The sequence below is a fragment of the Brienomyrus brachyistius genome, chromosome 11 (genome assembly GCF_023856365.1).
Source record: "Brienomyrus brachyistius isolate T26 chromosome 11, BBRACH_0.4, whole genome shotgun sequence".
Lineage (NCBI taxonomy): Eukaryota > Metazoa > Chordata > Actinopteri > Osteoglossiformes > Mormyridae > Brienomyrus > Brienomyrus brachyistius.
This window is the reverse complement of record NC_064543.1, coordinates 13,429,081-13,453,074: the sequence shown is the minus strand read 5'-3', so window position 1 is coordinate 13,453,074 and position 23,994 is coordinate 13,429,081. Positions and strand designations below refer to the sequence as shown.

The window sequence follows — 23,994 nt, the reverse complement described above, 5'->3', positions numbered from 1 at the left end:
TTCTTCCCCCCTGTACTGTCCTTTAACAACCCACCTTACTTGATGATTAACCCACAGTCTCACCTGGCAACCTGCAGTTATAACACAATATCAAATGGCACTAACCAGGGGTAGTCAATCTTTACAATACCTTTAACCTTTAGCTCTGCTGTTCAAGCCCAAGTGTGAGGACTCTTCCGTCAATCAGTCCTCTGATTAGGGAGTTGTAGCAAAAAGCCACAAACAATGGCCCTTACTGGGTAAAGGTTGCCCAACCCCTGTACTAAACCATTATGTGTTACCTAGAAATCCCATTACCAGCTATGATGAAGACCCGTCAATTACTTACATGAAATCTATTGCGGAGAAACCTCCTCAAAGTTGGCCTAGTGCATGAACCATAGTGTTCTTCAGTCCTCCAGATATACAGCATAATGCACCACTGCTCAGACTCAGGAAGGTACAAATCTCGTCATATTCTACACTCCCAATCCCCAAAGCTAAATCTTTCAACCTCTCTTTCCAGTGAAACTCACAAGTAACTGGGGCAGAAAGGAAAAATGCCTAAATTAAGTATAGTGTAGTATAATGTCTAAAGCACGATGTCCCTAAACTTCAGTATGCAGTATGTATGAAGTGCTACACGTGACATGATTCTTGTCATAGATTTCCTCAAGCCCCTAGTACACTTGGTCTTGAGAAAGCTTGACATTGTTTATTGTAACTAGACTCACTATCATGACAGACCATGGCCAAGAGCACATGCTGGCATAAATGATCTTAGCCTTGAACAAGTAAGATCAGTCTACACAGTACTGTTGCCCAGGCTATTGCTCCAGTGCCCCAGCTGTAAAGTCTGTAGTACTCACCGACCACGCGCTGCCCACAGCGGCGGCACTGAGCTCCACAAGGCAGACGAGCTGTGGATCACCCTTTGGGACTTCACAGCAAGACAATGTGGTTTATACCCACCTCCTGAACACAAGTAACTTAAGTCTCAAACACATTCTTGACTCCTTTTAAAAGACATGACTCTCATTCATAAACATGTGTAATTTCCATTGTACCTGGTCTGATGTCTGAATTATGTATGTATAACAGCATCTTGGCCTTACATGCGTCATACATCTTAGCTCTGCAAGACCAGCAGCTGCTTTTGGATGGACGGACGGACAGAGAAGCTAGTGAAGGTCAGGGCTCCAATCCGGAACCTGGGCACCACAGTGATTTTAAGCTTGTGGGGGTTTTACTTACACAAAAAAATGTCCTGAAGATAGAATGAAAAATAACTGGTTCAGAAAGATCACCATCAGATTGTAGTAGAAGCAGCTCCAAGCAACTAGAGGAGTCAGGACCAAGCCATCTGATTGGTTGATCTGACTTCAGACTAACATCTAGCTAGCTCACAACTATTTTTCATTGTTGTGCAAGTAAACTCCTACGAGCTCACTGCAAAATCAACCTTTGATATAATCAAAATAAGAAGCTTCACTTTACTAAAGCATAAAACGTCAATCCCATTATCCCCGGGCACTCAAAACATACACCAATCAGTGGTCATCTCTTTTATTGATGGTCCAATCAAGCAGGAGAAATGGTACACCAGCTGTATCACCACCAGAAACAAAATATGTGAAGTTTTACATCCTATAATTAAAGAAGCAAAGCAGCAACAGTAGGGCAGACACTTCGTTACTGACAATAAGATTCTGATAGGAGACCAAGAGACACAAATGGAACCACAAAAGGAACAGACTCCTCACCCACTGTTCATTTACCTTCCATACCTCTGTAGGGGGGTGGGGAATAGAGAGGTTGATGTAATGCCTCTCACCATTTCAGGGATCATTTACACTCGACACCCACCCCAACCTAGAATCTTAATCCTCATCCATTTTAAACATAAATGAGGCAAGCTGGAAATCACCCAAACTGGTTAAGCATCAACATCAAATTTCATGGGGGGGGAAATCCTATGAGTTATAACACTGAAATATTAGATTAGCTGCCCGCCATCCCAATACTGTCTGCATGACTAAGACACCTCAGCAAAGCAGCAGAAGTGGAGGACATGGCAATACTACAACTGAGTGAAAAGCTACACGACTGCCTGTTGGGGACAGTGACGGACACAGAGCTAGTGAAATGGAGCCATTTGCTCATAAAAAAAGCGACCAACTGCAAGCTAGTCAGACATCTGGATGCAAAGCATCCTTTGGGGATTTCTGCTGTGACGGGCTGCCGTCCGGCACCCGGAAGCCTTCGAGGCACATCTCTGTGGGTAAATTCTGCTTCTAGGAGGAAGTGAAGGGGTCCTGGAGACATTGCTGCATTATGAGAACTCCTAAGGGAGAACAGCTGGAGTGTAAGGAAGTGCTGTTCAGAGCAAAAACTGCATTTGGGTGGGCTTGTGTGTGTGAAATCGGATGGTTGGGCTTCCACTGCAGTGACAACCTAACTGTCTGGGGTGAAGGTAGCATAGACAAATGATACAATAGCAGGAGAGGTCATGGGGGTTGCATGGGGATTGTCCTTCAGGTAGGAGTTTAGGGCACGAGGACGACACGCATGGTGTTGGTGTAGCCAGATCCAGGGCGCCAGCCGGTCAGAACGATGACCACATCGCCAGTCTTGAAGAAGCCTCTGGCCTTGCCTGTGAGAAGCGGGACAGTCAGAAAGGGCACCGGCGAAGACCCAAGCTTGGCATGAACGTAGAGGTAACTTTGCTGACTGGACCGTGAATGTGATCAGAGAGATCAAACAACCACACGCTACTTCGATGATTGTATTACACTTAAATCAGTTAATACAGTAGGTACATCATGGGGGTTATGAGGTCACTGACTCCACCCAAGACCACCACCACCTACAGGAGCACAAGGACCACTCCAGGCATGCTCACCCATCTCCATGGCGAAGTTAACGCGCAGGTCCACATCCTCAGCCCAGACATCATGGGCGGGCTTGTTGTACAGCACAGGGAAGATACCACGGTACAGGTGGGCTTGTCTGGCAGTCTGGCCACTGCGGGTCACAGCGATGATCGGGGCCCGGGGTCTATATCTGGAAATGAGGTGGGCGGACCTAGGAACGGAGAGGAAAGGGCTCAACTACCATTCAGAAATTCACTAAGATCAGAACAATGTTTTAATCCTTGCATCCCAGCCATCAGGATACCCTCAAATGTCCTCAGATCTCAGTCCCTGGTAAGGGATGGTTCATTATACAGGGAAATGATTTCAGGAACCCGAGGAGAACGGCCATGACCAAGGGCGACACCAATGACACACTGAACATGGAGACAGCTGGAAGAGTTAAATATAGCTCAGAAAATGCCATGGTTCAAGACTAAGAAGGTCAGGGACCATCCGACTTCTGAAGTGAATGTTGAAGATCTGCTGCAGAGCAGGCACCAAATTCACTTCGGTGTGCAGGAGAAATCACTTCCTGTCATAGCCTTCCTTTTGGAGTATTTAGCAGCAAGCAAATGAAGCCAATTCCCATGCATGCTTTGCCGTTACTTTTCACTTACACAATTCAATTTTTAAAAATCACGATATACTTCCGATTAGATGTTCAATAATCACCAGGGTTACTTTTGAGAGTCACAAAATGCCTCAATATTAAGAATAATCCTAATCTACCTACCAATCTGCTGGAGTAAATAAACGCCCATATAGCACCAGATAAATGGTTATACCCGTCATCTAAAGCCCTAGTGATTAGTGTGCATGCGTCATAACACAATGTGATATCATGCAGCTCTGATTTACATATTGAACTGTAAGTGAAGAACTTACAGCTGTGAATACATATGCAAAGTCATGTGGAAGGGAGGTAACAGTTATGCCCACAAACCTCTTAAGACACTATGTCCGAGTCAATATATTTTAACGGTCAACAGCCTAATTCCTTCTAATATTTGGAACTGACCACTATGAAGAATCACTCTTGTTTTATTGAAGTTGAGGGTTGAGGAAATATTGACCTTACTACCGGCAGAGTGGCCAGGGAGCATGTGCACAAGCAGCCTAGAAGTTGTGCAGATGTGTAGATCTCAGGTGCATGCTATGGTGTATTTTCTCTCAAGTGAAGGCATTTTAAAAGCCAAGCTCACTCAACGCAGGAACGAAGGCATGGCAACATTACAGCCCCTCTGGAGAACATCAGCTTGTGACCAATCAGTTCTCTCCTCTTCCATTCTCACATTCACCTGCTGCTCCAAGCACCCATCCTCCAGCTCTGATGCTAGGGGAGGGGCCGGCTGGGGGTGATGCCACTTGCCAGCCGCCCCCAGCCCAGCCCCCAGCACGCCCTTACCTGCCACTCTTTGTGAGTATAATGATGGCACTGGCACAGCACTTGAAGGCGGACTCGACGGCGCCCACGGCGACGGCCTCGGAGGGGTCGCGGGTCAGGCGGGAGGAGCGGCGCAGCTCCTCGAACAGCTGCCTGTGGAACATGGCTGCCTCCGCCTCGCGGGCGATCTGAGCAGTCATGCAGCCCCGGGGGTGGGTTACTCTCAGTCACACCACACACAGCCAGCACGGAGGGAGGTGGCTAATGCAAGCTGTGGCGTCCATCCCCTCCAAAACATCGATTCTGGACAGCGATTACAAAACTAACTCGCATGCAAATCTGGATTAATCCTCCAGAGTGCAGTTGGTTTCAATTCAGATTCTGGATAATCTCCAGATTGAGTACTATGAAGGGGAGGGAACCATTAGCCAAGCCATCTCTCTCCATGGCACTGCCTGCCTATCCCTACGGGCCCTATCCCTATCTCTAACGCACGATCCTGTTCCCAGCCCTCAGATTCCCAACTTTGAGCCCAAATCCCAGGGCTTGGGGAGGGCTAACCAGAGAAGGCCAAGTCGAGTGGGCATCCCCATCCCCAGGGTACCTTCTGACCGCATACCTTCCAGAACCTGTGAGAACAATGAACGTCGAGGCCAAGATCTTAAAGGAAGCCTCAACGGCACCGATGGCGATAGCCTCGGCCGGGTCGGTGGAGTGCGGATTGGCACGGCGCAGCTCCTCGAACACCTGCCGGTGGAACATGGCGGCCTCCGCCTCGCGAGCGATCTGGCGTGCAGACGGAGGCAAGGGGCGGCCCACGATGCAGACGGGCAGAGCGAGGAAGAGAACGAGAGAGACAGGAAGAATACGCAAAGCAGATTTAGTTCATTGCAGTTAGTGAGAGAATTAAAATCATCCATCAAAACTAAGCAGGTTAAATAAAACCACTCCGTATCTACTTCAAAATAACAGCACGATGCCGTTTTAGTTACAAGCAAGATGATGCTACATTAGACACCGCAGCACTCTACATGATCCAAAAAACAAGAACATCCAACCGTAGATTCCTATTAGTTATGAAACCTAGTGCTGATTAAGCAAAAGAGTGCAACAGAGGAGTTACAACACCCATTAAAAAGCACCAGTGAGGAAGAGACGTGGCCATGTCAGAAGAGAGCAGAGTTGTTAAGCAGGATGGCAGAGAGCAAGGTTAGTGACGGGCAGAGTTAGCGTAGCATCAAGCTAGGGATCCTGGTGAGGTGTTGGGGTAGCCGTTTTCAATGAGGGCAGAGTGTTAGTTCCACGGGCAGGGTCCTCAGAGACTGCGCCGGCCACGCTCAGCACACGTGGCTCAAAGCACTCACAACACATGTCTGAGAGGCGTCTGGGAGGTCAGGCCCAGATAAAAAACAAAAACAAAAAAACAGCAGAGGTGAGGGTGAGGCAGCTATTTTGGCCGGCCGAAAGTGTCCTCTGACTGAAAGCAAGAAATGGAATGAAGCTGCCGTATTTTATATTTTAACAACCTAATAGACTGACACAACAAAAAAAAAAGTTTACCCAAATCCTGCCAACTGACTGACCCTGAGCTAACAAAACACCCAACACCGCCCAAGATACAAGACACTCACCATGTGCTGGGTGCGGACTGCTTCCAGGGGGTAGTCACCTTTGGCGGTCTCTCCACTGAGCATGATGCAGTCTGCACCATCCAAAACGGCGTTGGCCACATCGCTGCCCTCGGCACGGGTAGGGCGAGGCTTCTTGATCATGCTCTCGAGCATCTGCGTTACCAAGAGGACTCACTGACCACATCTTAGGTGCACCGCTATGTTTCCATTTACCTTGATGTGACCTGGATCTGCTAGAAAGGCCATCCAGCTCCCTCACTCTCAGGAGCGAGAGATACAGTAGAATAAGCTTCACGCACCTGAGTGGCACAAGTGATGGGCTTTCCAGCTCTGTTGCAGCGGCCGATCATCATCTTCTGGGCCAGGAAGACCTTCTCTGTTGGGATCTCAATGCCCAGGTCACCACGGGCCACCATGATGCCGTCACTGGCCTCCATGATCTCATCAAACCTGTGGTGACAAAAGGTGAAGCCCAATTCAGATGCAACATGTGCATTAAATGTCTAAGGAGCAGGGAGGACTTCAAATGAGTCTGCCAAGCCATATAATATTCCTATATTCCTTCAGAGCTGCATCTCATCCAGCGACGCCCTGACCCCTTCCCGGGTGTACCTGCGGACCCCTTCGTGGTTCTCCAGCTTGCTGATGATCTTGATGTTCTTGCCCTTCTCGCCCAGCACCTCACGGACGGCGTTCACATCGGCGGCCTTCCGGATGAAGGAAGCAAACACCATGTCGACACCCTGCTCCACACCGAACTGCAGGTCCTTGATGTCTTTCTCTGACACAGCGGGCAGGTCCACAGCTGTGCCTGGAAGGTTTACGCCCTTTTTGCTGCCCAGGGTGCCGCCGTTCTCGATCACACAGTCCACGTAGTTAGCCCCTAGCATGGGGTGGGCAAGGGTATCCGTCACGCCACACAGTCACATGATTCATATTAACTCATGCATGATACCATCATAAGACAATCTGGTGAGCAATTCACTTATATTGAAGTGGGAGTTGCTACACTTCTATTTCTCTACCGCTTAGAGCAGCAGCCAGAGGTCAGTAATCTGACAAGAGCAGGGCTCACCAATCTCTTGAACCTGGAGTGAAATCAGCCCATCATCAATGTAGACCTTGCTTCCAACTTCCACCACTTTGATGATGTTCTTGTAGTCCAGCCACAGGATTTTGTCATCGCAGTTCTCCATGTAGGAGTCATCTAGAGTCAGCCTGATATTGTTTCCTTTCACTAACTCCACCTCAGCAGTGCCGCTCTGAGTGGGGACAGAGAGCAGAGATGTCAAATGAGATCCAGGAACAAGCAACAGAACTTGCAAGAACAGCGAGCAGATCATACATGTTACCAATGCTGACAACTGAGTATTTGCATGGGACAACGGGTCAACTCACGCCCTTGATGAGTCCTGTCCTGATCTCGGGGCCCTTGGTGTCCAGGGCGATGCCGATGGGCCGGAAGTGAATGCTGCCAGGTTCAAAGCTTGCCTCAGCCTCACGAATGTTCTTGATGGTATCACCATGGTACTATGAAAAGGATCAAAGGAAGACTTAATGTGGTGCCCGAGCAAAAGGAGGAGGATTCAGTCAAACAACATTTGGGTTAAAGCAACCTGTACTGAACTGGGTGATTAGCTAATGTTTGGCACCAGAAATGACAAAGCTTAGCCAAGTAACTAAACACAGTAATGGGGGGGGGGGGGGGGGGGACGGGGGATGGACAAAAAGGCTCAGAAACCCACAGGGAGCCTAATGAGATGTTAACATTCTGTCCCATAATTAACAGGCAACCTTGGTTCATTCTTTCTTGTTTGAGTCACTGAACTCCCATGCCTTCCTGAAAGCTGGGCAGAGAAGATCAGAGCTGGATCACACCACCTTGGTCTATGACAGTCAAACCTATAATCTTTCAGGGGACCATCTGTTAAGGATTGCCCCAGCAGAGGCAGGCAAAGAGGGATGCATAAACAGCTCTGAACAAGCAGAGAACTACTACCAAGATCAACTGAATGTTCAAATCCTGCTCCATTCATAACACAACCCAAGTTAGACTAAATGAATGCTGGAACCATAAGTAGGTTCACAGGCAGAATACTTTGGACTGACACAGGTCTGATTGTTTGCTTTCCATGGTGCGGGAGAAAAATGTTTAGGCCACAAAAATTCCCATATGAGGGAGAAGTTATTGGCACTTACTAGTTTGAGGAAACTCCAAGGCTTCCTGAACTGTGCTTCTGATTCAGAACAGTTTAGTTTCACCTAATGAGATATCATTACAGATACCTATAAATAAATCAGATGTTCCTTTCGTGAACGGGACAGGGTGAAGGGCGGTGACGTGTAAGGAGAAGCCGAGACAAGGGTGAAACAGGCTAAAGATAAGCCGCAGGAAGCTGGCCAATAGCTTCACTGGGTCACTTACAAAGTCTGATCAGCAATGCTACCCCAAGGTTTGTCTCATAGGAGATTCTGCTACCATTATGTCACTCAAAATAACTACTCTAGAACTGTTCAGTCAGTTTGATTCCTTGGGAAAAGCTACATTTTTTCCTTGATGCCCATGAGCAAAAAAGAATGCTGCATAAGAGATATAGGCTAGAAAATTCCTACCCTCTGAAACACTATTTATAGCCACACAAAGTACTAAGATGAGGTTTCCTCTCACTGTATGGACGACCATACTCCATTCCCACTGCCGGCAGGTGTTACCGTAATCAAGGTAGGTAACAAACAGCACAATTTCCTCATTCTGCCCCAAACGGTAACCATCTTAAATTTGGGAAAACTATCAAGACCATTAATTGTGAGCATTTACTGGTTGAAACTGGCTGGGAGTCCATTTTATCCAAACATACTATTTTATTTACCGTATTCAATTATGACAACCATTCAGAATTTTCATCCTTCCATAAAATGGCATTAAAAAAAATTCCATTCCAATAAAACCACACCACATTCATAAAATACAAAAAATTAATGCTGTGTTTCAATACCATCCAGCTTATCACAATTACCTGCCACAGAACTGAAAAACTCATTGTATTTCAGGAAAGATTTTGCGGGTGTCTGACTGGGGGGGGGGGGGGGGGGAAATGGGATTAAGGTAATGCAGCTTTAAAAGGGGCCTGAGAGTGACATGACAGCATATGGTCAAAAGCATGAAATATCAAACAGCTGATCAAGAAGCACTCCATGGCATCGTTTATCACCCCCACCTGTGCAGATCGGGTAATAAGGCCTCAAAGGGGAAAGTTCAAAAGGTCAAGCCCCCATGCTGTAATACAGACTGCAGAAGCGGGTCAGGAAAGGCCATGGGGGCAGATTGTTTTTCACACACGCCGACCCTTCAAAATGTCAATGAGGGGACAGAAACACGGCAGATAAGGATCCAAGGAGGGAGGGGTGGGCATCAAACTCACCTCGTGAGAGCCATGAGAGAAGTTCAGACGAGCAATGTTCATGCCAGACTTGATCATCTCCTTCAGCATTTCAACAGAGCGAGAGACCGGACCTAGGAGGGGAAAGGAAAGGCCGGTTCATGCCCAAGAGGCCAATGAATCAGCATGGCACACAGTGGGCCTTTGCCGTAGCTTAGTGCTAAAGAAAGCAGGAAGAGAGAACATGCAGGTCAGTAGGAATAGCAGGAAACAACTGAGGAAAGGGAAGCCCAGCTGACCGATGGTGCAGATGATGCCAGTGTTGCGGGCTGTCGTGGGCTCCGAATCTATGTCCAACAGGCACAGATGGTCCAAGAAGGTGTCCGCCATGGCAGCGTTCAGCTGCTGTGTCTGGATGAAGGCTGAACCCATGTCTTGGGGCTTTGACTGCGGCATGATTGGAGTGCTGTTGGTTGGGGAGGTTCTGGGGAGGAGAAAAGAACCTCCAAGTTGGACTAGACGTAAAGCTCCAAAAGACAGGAGTGAACACAAACCAGAAGATCACAACATGCAGCATCTAAATCCTGCACTGAAGATCATTAAGACACAGTAGCCCACTCAGAGCATATAGACAGACCACCAGAATCGTGACCAGATGACACAACTGAGGAAAAACAAACTCATGCAAGCGCATAACAATCTCCACAGATTCAAGCTTGCATACAGCACCCCGTCTAAAACCATATAGGCCTATCAATTCGCTTTTGCAATTTAAGCACCAGACATTCTGAAATTTTGCAATCTATTTAAAATATCCCTGATACAGCATGCTTTTGTTCAAATGTTTGACAAGTCTATGTATTGAAGAAATATAACAGATTACAAATAAGTGATAAAACCATGCTTACAAGTATAACTACACATGTATAGAGGGGAAAGATTTAAATGATTATCGCAAAAGCAGACAACATTGCTAGATACATTCTTCATCTACGGTATGCCAAATCTCTTGTGGAGCAGACTTACCTCATAACAGGTCAAACAGAACATTCGTGCTATAACTCTTACATGGTAGTGTTAACAAGTATACACATTTCTGTACCGTCACTACACCCATTCCCCAGGGAGTCACCCATTTCCTTTGCAGTGCAGAACCAGATCATGACAAAGACACCCAAAGCTCTTGGAGAGAGTAACCTCTTCTCTCAAAATACCAGCTCCTTCACCTGGGGCTGAACATGCTGCAAGACAATTACTGTATCTATAGAAGGAAAAAAAAAACTCAGCTGATCCTGGAAAACTAGAAAGAAAATTAAGCCAACGTGCTCAGTGATGCAGCGAGGGGTTTCTGGCCTTAGAGAACACTTCAGGATGGTTAAACCAAACTGTAAAATAATCGGTTCCTGTATGCAGGAAAGCAGAAACTGGGACCGTTTTCATGGAGGAATTTCAACCGTAGTGCAAATTTCCTGTTACTTAGAAGAGCAACTGAACTTACCCTACTAGGTGAATTAAAGATTTCACTACAACTTTAGAATTGCACAAAATGTTACAACTGACATTAAATGCATGCAGCAATTTCCAACATCCTCTTTTCCTCTATATTTGGTATTATACTTTACAATTTAAAATCAAAACTCACCAAGTTATTTTGCTATTAATGTAGCTGTAAGGCCTACCAAGAGATAATGAAAATGTCACCTACAAATTTGCTTTTGAGAACCACAACGGAATAATTTCCGACAGTGCCAAAATGGCATATACTATGTAAAAGACGACTAGCAATGTGTAGCTCTTAATGAAGCAGCTGCAGAATCAGATGCCTTATTGAAACTGTTCACAGTCCATATCAGCATCCATGACCTTTTAATGTAGTTTGGCTCAACATCAGAACAGAATGTAAATAAAACCTAACTTGAATTTACTCATTGTGAAATAGTAGTGCAATAGTCATGCCTGTGTTGTAAAAGGGAAGCAAGACTATGAGAAAGCCTTAGGTACGAGACACACCCTTAGAGCAAAGAAAACGATCCCTTCACTGTTATAACAGGCTCTGACACAGACATGAATGGAGGGTATTGAGGCAAGGATCAGATTCAATGATACCGCTAGATGACCAAGAGCGGAAGGAACCCCTTCATCGGATGATGGTATTATTTCACCACAGGATTAGAAGAACTCTAAAACCAACCAGAGAAAAATATGCCATGTGTTTAAACCCCATTCACACTGCTTGTGTTTATTTTTTGACCCTGACTGGTAACAAATAACTTGATAGTCCATGATACAATAATGCAGATTCACTAAAAGTGCAAGCCTACTATATTCATTTAGCAACAAGCAAAAGTGAAATTTTTCAATAAAAAGAAAAAAAAGTAAGGTAATGGTGGCACCTAAGCATACTAATGCCCAAAAGAAATGTAAATGGGGCTGCCCCAGGGTTTGTGGGAACTCCGCCTTGATGTGTAACTCAGAATGCGTCTGTGTGCTGGCAGCTTTCAATTACCATAAACTTGAAGCTCTGTTCTGGACTCATACTGTAGCAAAAAAGCCAAGACCAGTCAGGCACAAGTTAAGTCTCTAAAGGTCTTTTTGGAGAAACGGGGGACAGCCCAGCACGGTACGTGAGAAGCCTCACATTCTCCTGCATGTGGTTGGAGGCGGGGGGGTAAGCTGGGTAGGCGGAAGCGGGGGGGGGAGATTTCTGCCAGGGAGGGCTATATACATCACTTCCTCTTTAATCCACACTTGCATCACACTGTCCTAGCTTTGATGTTCCTGCCAGTATACTACATGTCAGGACCCAACAAAAAGTTAGGTTAACTGCATTTTATGCTTAGCCCAATTACAATTAATGCAAGCTTTTAATCATTCATAAACATTTCCATTTTTAAAACTACAGATACCCAACTGTACCCAATTATGTATTTTGTCTGAGTAAAACAATTAGCCCCAAAACATTTATCTGAGAGTTTTTATTTGAAACTGTTTATTGCAAGGGGTTCTCTCTGAAGTACTGAAGCCATACAGGCAGATATCTATGTAAACAATCAACTGTACAGCATGACCTGAACAAGCAGGCTAACCTTAAATTCTGAAGGCCATTGCATTGTATTTCTGGCATGAACAGGTGGTCTTTTTCAGTTAGGCAACCAGCTAACCACATAAATGGGTTTGTGAGCATAACAATGTTTCATTAGAGAGTGACAGGCATGTAATTCCACTTCAACTGCCATACATTTGTTTTAAAGGGATGAAACATCCACCAAGGATCCCTGCAGAAAGCTCTCAAGGTCATAGCCAGTGTGACATGCCTCCCCTTTAAATATCAACCACACTCTTGACATACATCCAGTGTCCCCAGCTATAGTTAGTGCTGGAAGGGCAATTAATCCTAGGAATTGTATCTGGGGGCAGCTCCAATCGCTTCAGTCACTTTTACTCAATCACAGCTTTAGCAAAACACAAGACCGCTACTTGGTACCGGCAGGACCAGGACAAGCTCACACCGGAAGTCATAATCATCGCCCTGACCAAAGCCCCATCGGTAACAGCTCACCCGATGCCTACATTTCTCGAACCGCCTGACTACATACCTCACGAAGCTTTGGCTCCAGCCGCCATGAAAATATGAGGATCTTAATGAAGGCTTAGACGGTCCTGTGATAGGGGCTGACAGAAAAGGAGCACCAGTCACCCACGGCATACGGGTGGCCAGGAGGAGCCCAGGGGTAAACCCTACAGTCTTCATTATGCTACAGGACTCATGTCTCAAGTACACTATGCTGACTCTGCCATGGGACCCAGGCCAGAGACTCTGGTTACACATGTAATCTGGTCTTGGGGGAGAGGGGGGGAAAACCAGTACATGTCAGTACTTGAAGCACTCAAAACCTTTCAATAACGTTGTCTGTCTATTTAAAGCAGAATTTTCTATAGGAATAGCCAGCATCAGAAATGACTACGATGCATTTAAGCTCTCAAAATGAAGCACAGATTGAATAGGCAGGATCAGGGGAACCTGCATAGTCAGATCATTTCCTGCCACCACAGATGCAGTCACACATAATCTAGCGCACACACAGACACACATGCGCAATTCTCAGCTTCCCTGGAACCACATTTGATGATTAATGGTGGCTACTAAAGACTGGTGAGGCTGCACGTACACCACACACAGTGAGTAAAGTGGGTCCATTGAGTCACCTTGAGGGGCAATCCTAAACACCTCTCTGCTGTCAGGAAAAAGTGTGCATACCAGAAACAGACATCCTTGAATGACTACTTCAGAGGCCAAACTCAAGCCTCTGAATTTTTTTAATTTTTTTTCCCCCCCACTGAAGTATGATGCACATTTTGCCAGTCAGAAGACTGGCTTTTCCTTTCCGACCAGGCACTTCAACGAAGCGTACCGCACCCACATGACAAGAACTATAGCCAGCAAGAAAACCACATCGCAACTCCTGGATAATATCATAATCACAAATATAGGTTTGTTAAAACATTTACTTGACTGGACAGACACTAGGCTCCACCGATTAGTTTTCATGAAATACCTTGGATTTATTTAGCCTAGTCAATTAAAAATAGCCAAAACAAACTTCTTTTAAGAAAGAAATGTGATTTTAAATATCCACCGACCAAAATGTTAGGGCCCTCCTCTCCGACTTTCTACGTATTTCTGATTTCTATGCGGCTTTGATTTATATGCCTACAAGTCTGAATTATTTCATCGGAACACGTGGTACTCTGTGCCGTTATGACTCCACAGAATTCCGGAGGGGGAGGGATACTCACAGTCAGATGATGACGTGACGGACAAGCTTTTCAACCAATGGCGAGCAGGAGAAGAGAAAAAAAAACCAGGAAAGGCTGCGAGAAACAGACTCAGCATCATCCCAGAAACAATGTTGATTTTGTGGAATACCCTTAAAATGAGCAGCAACACGCATGCAATAGAAGAGTTACGTGAATTTCAGGAGGCAGCATAGGGAAATTAAGCCCTTTTGCCTGATTTAATCATGAGCGTCGTGGCAAAACTACCCAAGATGCCACATTAAAGGCAGGCAAAAACCCAGCACTACCTACTGAGCGTGAAGCGAACCGTAGAGGCGCAGTGAGACAAATGACATGCAGGCAAGGTCAATGGCCATATTTAATAATTTATACCTCTGCGCAATGCAGACACTGCAGGACGGTGTCTCGTACCCCCACTAGTACCGTTCACACGAAAATCCCAATAAACACAATAATCTATCAGGTATTTATCATCCCGGCATTAAAGTAACGGTAAAAGACAAGAATGCGGTACGCAGCTTTAGTGCTGCCCGGGGGACGATGCGCCGCCGGTCACGTTAGCATGTCTGCGTCACGTCCCCCCCCCGAACCGGAGAGCGGCCAGGGGAAGGGGGGGTGGCACTGCCAAATGGATGGCGATGCCCAGCCAACCGCAACACCTTCCAATGGGAAAAGCAGCACAGAAACCCGCGGCTCATCTCCCCAAAAACACACCAGCCTGCCATTAAACTTGCAGAAACTCAGCCAGTGGTACATACTCCTCACACTGCATTTTTAGCTAGTCGCTTTTCGCCAAGGCGGAAGGCTGCTTCCTTATTGACGTACACGGATTTATTACCCAGTCAAAAACGTATGGTCCGCAACATTCCGGTTACACGACATCATAGAAAGTAGTATCCTAAACGGCCCAGGCAAATTTTAACGACCTACGAGCAAACGGTGAACAGACTAATGACAGTTATATACAGAAATGCTGCCAGCTTAAACAGTTAGGATAACTTGACCGCCTGAAAAAAAATAAATGCGTTATGGGATGTATTCTCCATGAGAAGCCCCTTCGGTCATATTACCTACTAAGCAGCAGACTATCTGAACCACCTGTACAAGGCAGTCGTCATCTAATACTCTAAATAATATACTGTTTACCCAAAGTGCACGCGTTACCCCGCAGCTAAGGCAGCATGACAGCTAACTATGAAGGAAAATAATAATGTTAAAACTCGTACTTCAAGGATTTTACATGGGTACTCAGAGGCACCTTCCACTGAACAGAAACTCACCAGCGCACGATGAACGACTTCGCAAACTGACGCGCTACGGTCCAGGCCACCGGCTCAAGGTGAACCCTTTCATTTGCCGGCACTACTTATTGTGTTTTCTGTATCTCTCCGACTCTAAAAATAGTTCGCAATATAACATGCCTGCGTCACATTTTAAAAATATAATTTCTAAATATCATTTTTAACTCACATATATTTTAATTGATTGAAACGTTTTTATATAATGATCTAAGGAAATATAACATTACAAACCCTCAATGGCGGAAGATTACATTGCAGGATGGAAAGGGCGCTTTGATCTCATTATCGACCAATCACAAATCTCGGCAGTAGCACATGGCATGGGACTAGCATGTGATAGAAGGGTGTATTCAATATGTTACCTTCGTATACGTAATGTTAGGTTAAGTCATGCGTATTTATGTAAATAACCAGAAATGTGTTGAATAAGCCTCAATAGTAAGCGTCAATGTAAGGATTGTGTCAGTTCATTATTTTAAAATAAATATAAACGACTCGGTGGATTACAAAAATCTCCACTAGCCGTTACGTTTCTCTAACGTACAGATACGTTAGCACGAATACCCTGTCGCAAGACGAATGCATGACTCATTCACGGGCTTTCGTGGACGTTTGGATGTGACTCATATAACGCAAAGGAGAGCAGATTATGCGTATTTCATATTTTAAAAATCCGTATTCGGTGTGTACTAATAGTATTTGGAATTAATGGACTTGGACAAGTTATGAAACCGAGAAAGTTGATCTGAATTTAATGGAATCAAAGTCCCGGTTACAAGTGTGTCCCAGCAGAACATAACTGGTTTTCACGTTCATTTATAATGCGTCGTGTTCAAACTTGAAAAGCTTAACAGGCACATGGGTGATGCTGGGGATGTCTGATCACCCGCCCGTTTTCCCGCACTATTTAATGTGTTCATGTGTGAGCATTGAACGTTCGCAGTGCCCCTTTTGTAATCTTTGGGCACTTGCCCCTGAAAACGTCTCTGAACAGCCCTGATGTTTAACATTTATTTTAAATAGATTGTCATTACGATTAAGGTCTGTTAACTGCACTAGTACAGTGGTGAGGATTTATATTATTCTAATATGCCACGACTGAACAAAAAGCTCATGTAGCGATTGTTCATTAACCATATACATTGACATTACGTCTTATTTGCTATGCATATTCTTTTATTTAAACAGATATCTTTATGTAAGTTACCTAACATTCGGTTCCTCAATCATTCAGTTTATACTGTACATGCTTTTGGGGGAGGGGTACCTGAAGTCTATCCCATGTAAGATAGGGCAGAAGACTGGGGAACTCCCTAGACAGGGTACCACACACAGACAGGTGTGCACAATTGCCCCTTTTAGAAATACCAGTATGTCAGTCTTTGGACTGCGAGAGGAACTGTACACAACACAAGCAGAACATACAAACTCCACACATACACAAAGTGTGAGTGCAACCTAAAAATAAAATGACCGTATAGGACTCCGGAGTGTAGCTGGAAATTCTGAACTCCCTGAAAGAAATGTCACCTTACTCCACCCCCAGTAGGGTTTCCACTTTTAAACACCAAGACCCCCCATGCTAAATATTTTTAAGCTGGGGTGGGGGCGGTATTTATAAAATGTGTTTGTATTGAAAGACAGAACAGATGACAACTCAGGCCCCCCCACCCTGTTATTATTCAAGGGACCCTGTAAAGTGTTGGGCCTCTGAATCTGCTGTCAGGGTATTCATGCCTCCCTCACGTCCGATGCCACTGTGTTCATTACTATAATTCATGCCATAAAATGTCATGTGTTATATATATCAATCACAATCCCTTCTAGAAGAATGTTGCATTCAAAAATGTTGAAATCTCTTTAATATCTCTTAGATAGGTAACAGGTCATTTGTTGCTAAAGGATGACCTCAGTGTGTCAATGCTTTGTAAACCTCAAGAATGGGATGTGCAAGGATGTTTGTATCGCTTTGGACAGGGCCAGATTTAGGGGCGGGTCTTTCTTTGGGCCCTACCTCCAGCATAAAATGTAACAATCAGAAAAAAACCGAGACCCCTACAACTCAGGGTCCTGGGCTACAGCTCAGGTTAGGACTGGCGCATTTTGCATGGGCTATGTGAAGCATTTTCATTTGCTTGACCTCTTTCCACAAAATAAGTTTAATTCTATTTACTTTTATCTGAAATATAGCTTCCCAAAAGTATTTGACAATAGTTTTAAGATTGTGATTTACAGGAGATGAGATGCCAATAGAATAGTTTCAGCTATCTGTCATCCATCCATCTGCCATCTTCTATGCTGCTTATCCACAGGACATAACAGGGGAACACTGGAGCAGGGAAGGACAGCGATTAACAATGGGCCCTGGACTTTGGAGTTCCCCACAGGGTGCTGGGGGGTGCCTGAGCCCTTGCCCAACTATGTAATATGATCATAATATGATCGTTGAGCACCTTGTTAGGGTCATGACAGGGAGGAGACGGACAGGGATATGATGGCACCCCCCCCACCCACCTCAAAGGTGCACAATCCAACCACTTAGGGACCAAGACATCAACAGGGTCGGGACACAACACACACCAGGGCTGGGACAACGGAACTAAATACCAGGGTAGACACACAAGGCCAGAATACACAAGATGGGACACAGGATCAGGAACACACGACAAAATACATGTCATGACTAGAGCCATAGAACAGGCATAGGCAAGAACAGGGACCATGAAGAGGACATCCAACAAGACACACCAAGACAGGACAGACAAATAGAGGGGCAGCAGAGACAGGGACAGAAACATAGGAGTATGGGGAATCTCCTGGATCTTGGAGAACTGGATGGAGAACATGGGACATGGGTTCTCCTGGGCCTGCTTCCCACCGAGGCGGTGTGTATGCAGACCGCAGAGCCTAAGGACCTTGGAGAGTCAACAGGCTGGAGGCTGCCAAGGGGCCCACAGGGTTGCAGGATGCTGAGGGAACTGCAGGGCAGGAAGGCGGACAGCAGGACAGGAGCAGGAGGGCGCCATGGTTTCTCTCATCTGGGACTCCACAGGAAAGTTGCCAGGATGGGCAACTTTGGGCAAATGAGAATTGGGGTGGCTGGCATACACAGTGTGCCCCCATTTCTCTGTGAGACCTCTTCTGGGCCTCAACCAACATCGCTGACTACACCAGGACTTAAAATTAGGTTGATGCGGACTTTGGGCTGAGGAGAGGACCCATGGATCTGAACTCAGGGTGAGGTTCAGAGGGTCCCATTCCAAGTTCTCCAGATCACTGGTTTGGTAGTGACTGGGGAGTCAGGCTTTGGACTGGCAGCACCCTGCAGAGGATGAGGATACTAGAGGCTGCAAGGAGGCCACCAGGGCAACAACAAGACACCAGGTGAGGTGGGAGGAGACGAGCAGGGTGAAGCCGGGACACCTGGAGGAATGGCCCATCAGTTGTGAGACTGGGCAATGTGACCCATATAGGGCCGAGAGATGGCTACTCCAGTGGATCGGCCCTCTTTGGGCTGGGGGCCTGCAGTGCACCCTGGGGATGCAGCAGAGGCAAGGATGAGCAGAGCGGGCCCCTGTGAGTCAGACTTTGGGGGCTCTGTACGAGCACCAGCCCTGTCCAGGTCAAGCTCTGGAGACTCGGGGGCAGGGGCAGTTTCCCCAGGGCAGGGCTCTGGTGGCACCAGGTCAGGCAAGGAGGCATCCATGGGCATAACCAGCTTCCTCAGTTTCTTCATCCTGTGGTTGGCGTCAGCGGTCAGAGCTGGGGAACCTGCGGGTGGAGCTACGGCGAGCTGCATAGAGCTGGTTGATGGAGCTTCTGCATGCTGCGGAGAGGCACTGAGCAGAGCAGCTTCATGCATGGCTGATGGGTCAGGGAGAGTTGCAGTGGAGAGCTGCAGAAAGCAAGCGGTGCGAGGTTTCACCCTGCCGCAGGATGGCTGACGACTGAACCACATCTTGCTGTGGAGATGTGGCGAGCTGAGCCAGATGAAGAGGTAGTCGAACTCGACCATCTGCCACGGTGTCTTCATCAGGCATTGGACTGTCTCCACCTCCTGGGGATCCGCCTCTGGGTTGAATCCGGGCAGCACCCTCTCCATGCACAAGAACAGGGTTCTGACTCAAGGATTGCACCTCCACACCAGGTGTTTGTCTAGGAGAGCAAAGAAGTCCTTGGTTTGTAGGGGTGGTGGCGTAGGAGGATCCCATGGCTCTGGTGACCTTGCTGGAGGAACATGAGGAATCTGGTTTATGGGATGCAGGGAGGCCTGAATGCCAGGACTGTGGTAACAGCCTTGGAAGGTCTTTGAGAGTCCAGTCATTCTGCCATGACGAGGGATCAAAAATGGGATGAAGGGAACAAGGAAGGTTCAATGTTAATGACTGGACTGGGGATGATGAGACACGCAAGTTCTTAAGTACAAAAGACAAGGGGCTAAAGAGAGGCAGCTGGCAGTGGTTTCCGGATGAGGGTTTGGAACAAGAGGCAAGATGGGAGAAGTAAACGAGTAACAGGTGTGGCTGGTTAGGACCACGGCAGGGAGGAGACAGGCACAGTTATGACAATTTCCTAGGAGCTTTTATTTAAACTTGTATCTTTATGCAAGTTACCTTTTTCATGGGATCCCAATGATACATTCTGTGGAGGCCTATATTCCCATTGGCCTTAGATGGGATGCCAGTACATACAAGGGATACATTTCACACATTGAAGCTTTTTGACTATAAAGAAATATAACATAACATAAATATGTCATGTTTGTTACATATCGCACAACATTCCTCTCAGAAGTACCTCCCTAGAAGACACATTTGCTGATGCATGATAGCTATTTATTATGAAAAGAGTCCTGCAGAGCCTGGAGTGTATGTCAGGAAGCACAGGGTACGAGGCAGGGAAATACTCCAGGCAGGATGCCAGGCCATTACAGGACACAGACTCTCAAAATCGGAAGCTACAGGCAATTTGGAGACACCAATTTGCCTCTCTGTGTGTTTCTGGGTTGCATGTAGACTCTGGATTACCAAAGGGAAACCACCGTAAACATGTGTGGAAGATTACCAAGGAGTACACATCCATCCATCCATCCATTTTCCAAACCGCTTATCCTACTGGGTCGCGGGGGGTCCGGAGCCTATCCCGGAAGCAATGGGCACGAGGCAGGGAACAACCCAGGATGGGGGGCCAGCCCATCGCAGGGCACACTCACACACCATTCACTCACACATGCACACCTAGGGGAAATTTAGTAACTCCAATGCCTCAGCATGTTTTTTGGACTGTGGGGGGAAACCGGAGATAGATTACATAATTGATTTTATAATCACATTTTAGCAATAACTATTTTGATTTCATTTTATGTCAGTTATTGTTAAAAGATTCGGTAAAAATTCGTGCTTAGCATCAATTTTATGTGATGTGTAGAGGAGCGTTTTAAGATCAATTGCGCCCTCTAGTGTTTAAACTGCGCTCTAACGCTTTGACCCCAAGTGTGTTTTTCTTCCGCATTCCCACTATAAAAGCACAGGCTACCCCTCTCACTTTGTCTTTGTACACGCTGATTGCAAAAATACTGTTATATTGAGTGTATTTCGCTTTTTCATTCATACACCGTTCAACCTCTTAGCCAATGATATATCGCAGGCTTCACTTTTAATTTTATTGTTTTACATATTTATTCGTTGGACTCAGATCTAAGCTCTTCCTTCCCCTTTTTAAATAATAATGCGAAACGTAGTTATGTAAATTATTTAATGACTTTATAGACAACGGTACCCAGTCCCGGTAGAACTGATAAATTGAATGATTCTATCACTTGATATTCGTCTGTAGTGTCATCAGGAGTGCACAAAATGAATTTTCCTAAATAAATAATCCGTATACATTTGGGAGTATTCTCTGTCTGGCGTTGCTCTTCAGAACTAAACGTTTATTCTCTCTAGATACTAGAAATCAATTTCAATCACATGTTATTCCCAAGATCATAGATTTACTCGTTATTTGAATAATTGAAAATATGTGTTTGGTTTGCACCTGTATCCTTTAAGATTCGGTTGGGGGGTTGCAATGTCCCATGTACCCTGCGGTAATAACGTAAAAAATTAATTCTCAGACGTACACCAGTTTGTTTTCCGTAACATTATCCCAAGCCACTGGTATCATGTACATAAGCGCTACACAACGAACTTATATAGCCAGAATGACTATCTGTTATTATTAATAATTAATATTCCCTGTTAGAGTAATCTTCTGAGTAGATAATCCGCCAACTTTTATGGCTGTTTTATCAGTTATAGCTACAATTCCATACTGATTTCCATTTATACTTCACATCCACACCGATGTTTGAGATACGTGACAACCTTCAAAATAAAAATGTGTAAAGACCTTGGTGCGGAAGTAGAAGCGGCACGATCACTCGCAGCTTAATGCGTGACAGGTAAACTAGGGTTAAGATTCCTTTGTCGCCACCTTGCATGGTGTCCAGCGTTTACCCAGCATTGCTGTTACCACTGCCCACGCTGAGTTTCCTCTTTCTCCCTCTGTGTTTCTCCGGCTCTCCCTCCAGTGAGGCTCCAGGTGAAAAAGGTGACGGACAAACCTGCGATCGTGTATTCCCAAAGTCGCTCGGCCCTGCCCAACCTGTAACTAATAGCTAAATTTCCTCCTGTGTTGAAATGTCCCGGTATCAAATCCTCTCCTTTCCCCAAAATCACAAGCCCTCCAGAAAAGTCGATTTAAAGCGATTAAACCTTTTACACAACCAGGTTAGTGATACCGATGGCACTTGGTTTGTTAGTTTCTTAGATGCGCTTTTATAAATGATCTTAAATCTTGCCTGATTTTTATAAATGAGATCGCGTCTCTCTCGAAGCCAGAGAAAGGCCAGATGCCATTTGAGCAGTTAGTAGATAGTTATTAGCGTGAGGTAATTACGCAGCTGCCCACCACACCGGCACATTAAACCGTGTACATAAGCGTCGGTGATTTGGTATTAATCGGACAACGCTCATTATCTTATAATCCAACAATAGAAGAAAACAACCATCTTGTTTAAACATTTAAATAGCTGCAGTCGCAAAACTAACTGGAATTCGTGTAGAACATTTGTTATACCCTAAAATGCCTTTATTTTATTCCTCTGTAATTTCCCTGCTGCGAATCTTCGACATCTCAGCTATTCCTAGTGTAATTTTAGGGCTATTTCATTCTTTGTGTAGGATATCGAATGCAGACAAAACCTGAAAAAAATTAAACTGTGTGATGGCATCAGTTTTTAAGGCTATAAAAACCTTCCAAATATTTAATATTGTGCAGGGTCTCGGGAAACGTGAGGCAGGGGATCACACACACCCACGCAGTTGGGGACACCGATGCTTTTAACTACTTGCGTCCGGACTGCGGGAGACAACTGGTTACCCAATGGAAGCCTAAGGGGAAAACATGCGAACTGCATGCACACATGCCGGGGGTGAGGTTCAGGCTCCCCCTCCTGGAGGTGTGAGGCCACTGCACTTCCGCCGTTACTGTTATAACATTATAAATAATGCATGATGGACGGGGTTTATGACTTATATGTATTCTATGAAGGACGGTATATCACAGTGACTCAGTCAGTAACATTGTTGCTTCACACCTCCAGGATTCTGATTCCCATACTGGCTCTGCATGTGCGCCGTTTGCATGTTCTCCCAGTATCTGGAAAAAAATGTCAAGAGAACACATTCTGAATGGTCTCCATCTTGGATGATTCACTAGGTATGTCCTCAAAGCAGTATTCTACCCCTTACTGGGCAAGCTCCCTCTTTCCCATGTTCGCACGGTCAGTAACGCAGCGGCCAACGCGCGCCTGCAGCCCGGAGGATGACGTAGTCTATTCAGGGTAAACTCAGATTAAGGACACAGCGGAGCCCGGCCCCTGGAGCGGTGCGCCGGTATCAGCGCATTCCCGTTACCGCTGTTCCCGCTTCAGGTGGGACTTGGAAGATAAGCAGATAAAATACATTTAAAAAAAAAATGTGTGGGGATTCGGGGCGGTTTCCCGGGTGCTGATGTGATATCGCTTTCGGTTTTGTTTATGTCAGCAGATGTCACGGCTCCTCTGACAGCAGAGGAAAGAGGCTGTCACCTCCAGCAGGCCTAAAGCTCTCTGACAATAATCAGCAATGACAACCCTGTGCCCTCTGCCCCTCTCCATCTCCCTCTCTGTCTGTCTGTCTTTCATTTATTCCTCAGACTCAAAGGTGCTTTATTGGTTTTGACAGATCATTTCCCAAAACAAAAGATACATATTGTATTATATTATACTATACAATTCAGATGAAATCTAAAACTAAATATATCATATATCAGAGATTTACATAAAATTCTATCATTTATTTAAAGGACTTAAAATGTTAATATTAAAGATATGTTGATGGTGGTACTAAAGCGAAATAATTAATGCAATTGTTTCAATTTGCTAGTTTTACATTATTTGACAGCTGATGCGTGATGCTCATTAGAATCCAGCTTATCCGTTTAAGGCTCATCTGCTTGATGTATATAATCCCTCATATTTCATTATAAACAGCTTTGTGTGGTAGGTTTGAAAACTTCAGTGTA

At 45.6% G+C, this 23,994-nt stretch overlaps 1 protein-coding gene across 4 annotated transcripts; it reads right to left on the bottom strand.

Annotated features, from left to right (window-relative positions):
- Window positions 1-1,529: 1,529 nt before the first annotated feature.
- Window positions 1,530-15,521, bottom strand: pkma (pyruvate kinase M1/2a). Of its 4 annotated transcripts, none has more exons than XM_049030922.1 (11): window positions 15,367-15,521; window positions 9,589-9,773; window positions 9,332-9,423; window positions 7,308-7,439; window positions 6,985-7,171; window positions 6,522-6,792; window positions 6,209-6,359; window positions 5,910-6,062; window positions 4,300-4,466; window positions 2,882-3,063; window positions 1,530-2,632 (listed from the first exon to the last, which is right to left on the bottom strand). In XM_049030922.1, the coding sequence occupies exons 2-11, from the start codon at window positions 9,743-9,745 to the stop codon at window positions 2,526-2,528; spliced, it is 1,599 nt and encodes a 532-aa protein (XP_048886879.1). In that variant the 5' UTR covers window positions 9,746-9,773; window positions 15,367-15,521; the 3' UTR covers window positions 1,530-2,525. The 4 variants fall into 4 exon arrangements, with proteins under 4 accessions (XP_048886879.1, XP_048886880.1, XP_048886878.1 ...); XM_049030923.1 differs by lacking the exon at window positions 15,367-15,521 and adding an exon at window positions 15,313-15,333; XM_049030921.1 differs by lacking the exons at window positions 4,300-4,466; window positions 15,367-15,521 and adding exons at window positions 4,898-5,064; window positions 12,886-13,055.
- Window positions 15,522-23,994: the final 8,473 nt, after the last annotated feature.

Bases quoted from the DNA above. Each gene is read 5' to 3' on its own strand.
- pkma (XM_049030921.1), bottom strand. From the start codon at position 13,040: ATGAAGACTGTAGGGTTTACCCCTGGGCTCCTCCTGGCCACCCGTATG. The intron at 9,774-12,885 runs GTATGTAGTCAG...TCTCCTCCCCAG, and splicing joins TGGAGCCAAAGCTTCGTGAG to AACCTCCCCAACCAACAGCA. The intron at 2,633-2,881 runs GTGAGCATGCCT...CGCTTCTCACAG, and splicing joins TAACTTCGCCATGGAGATGG to GCAAGGCCAGAGGCTTCTTC.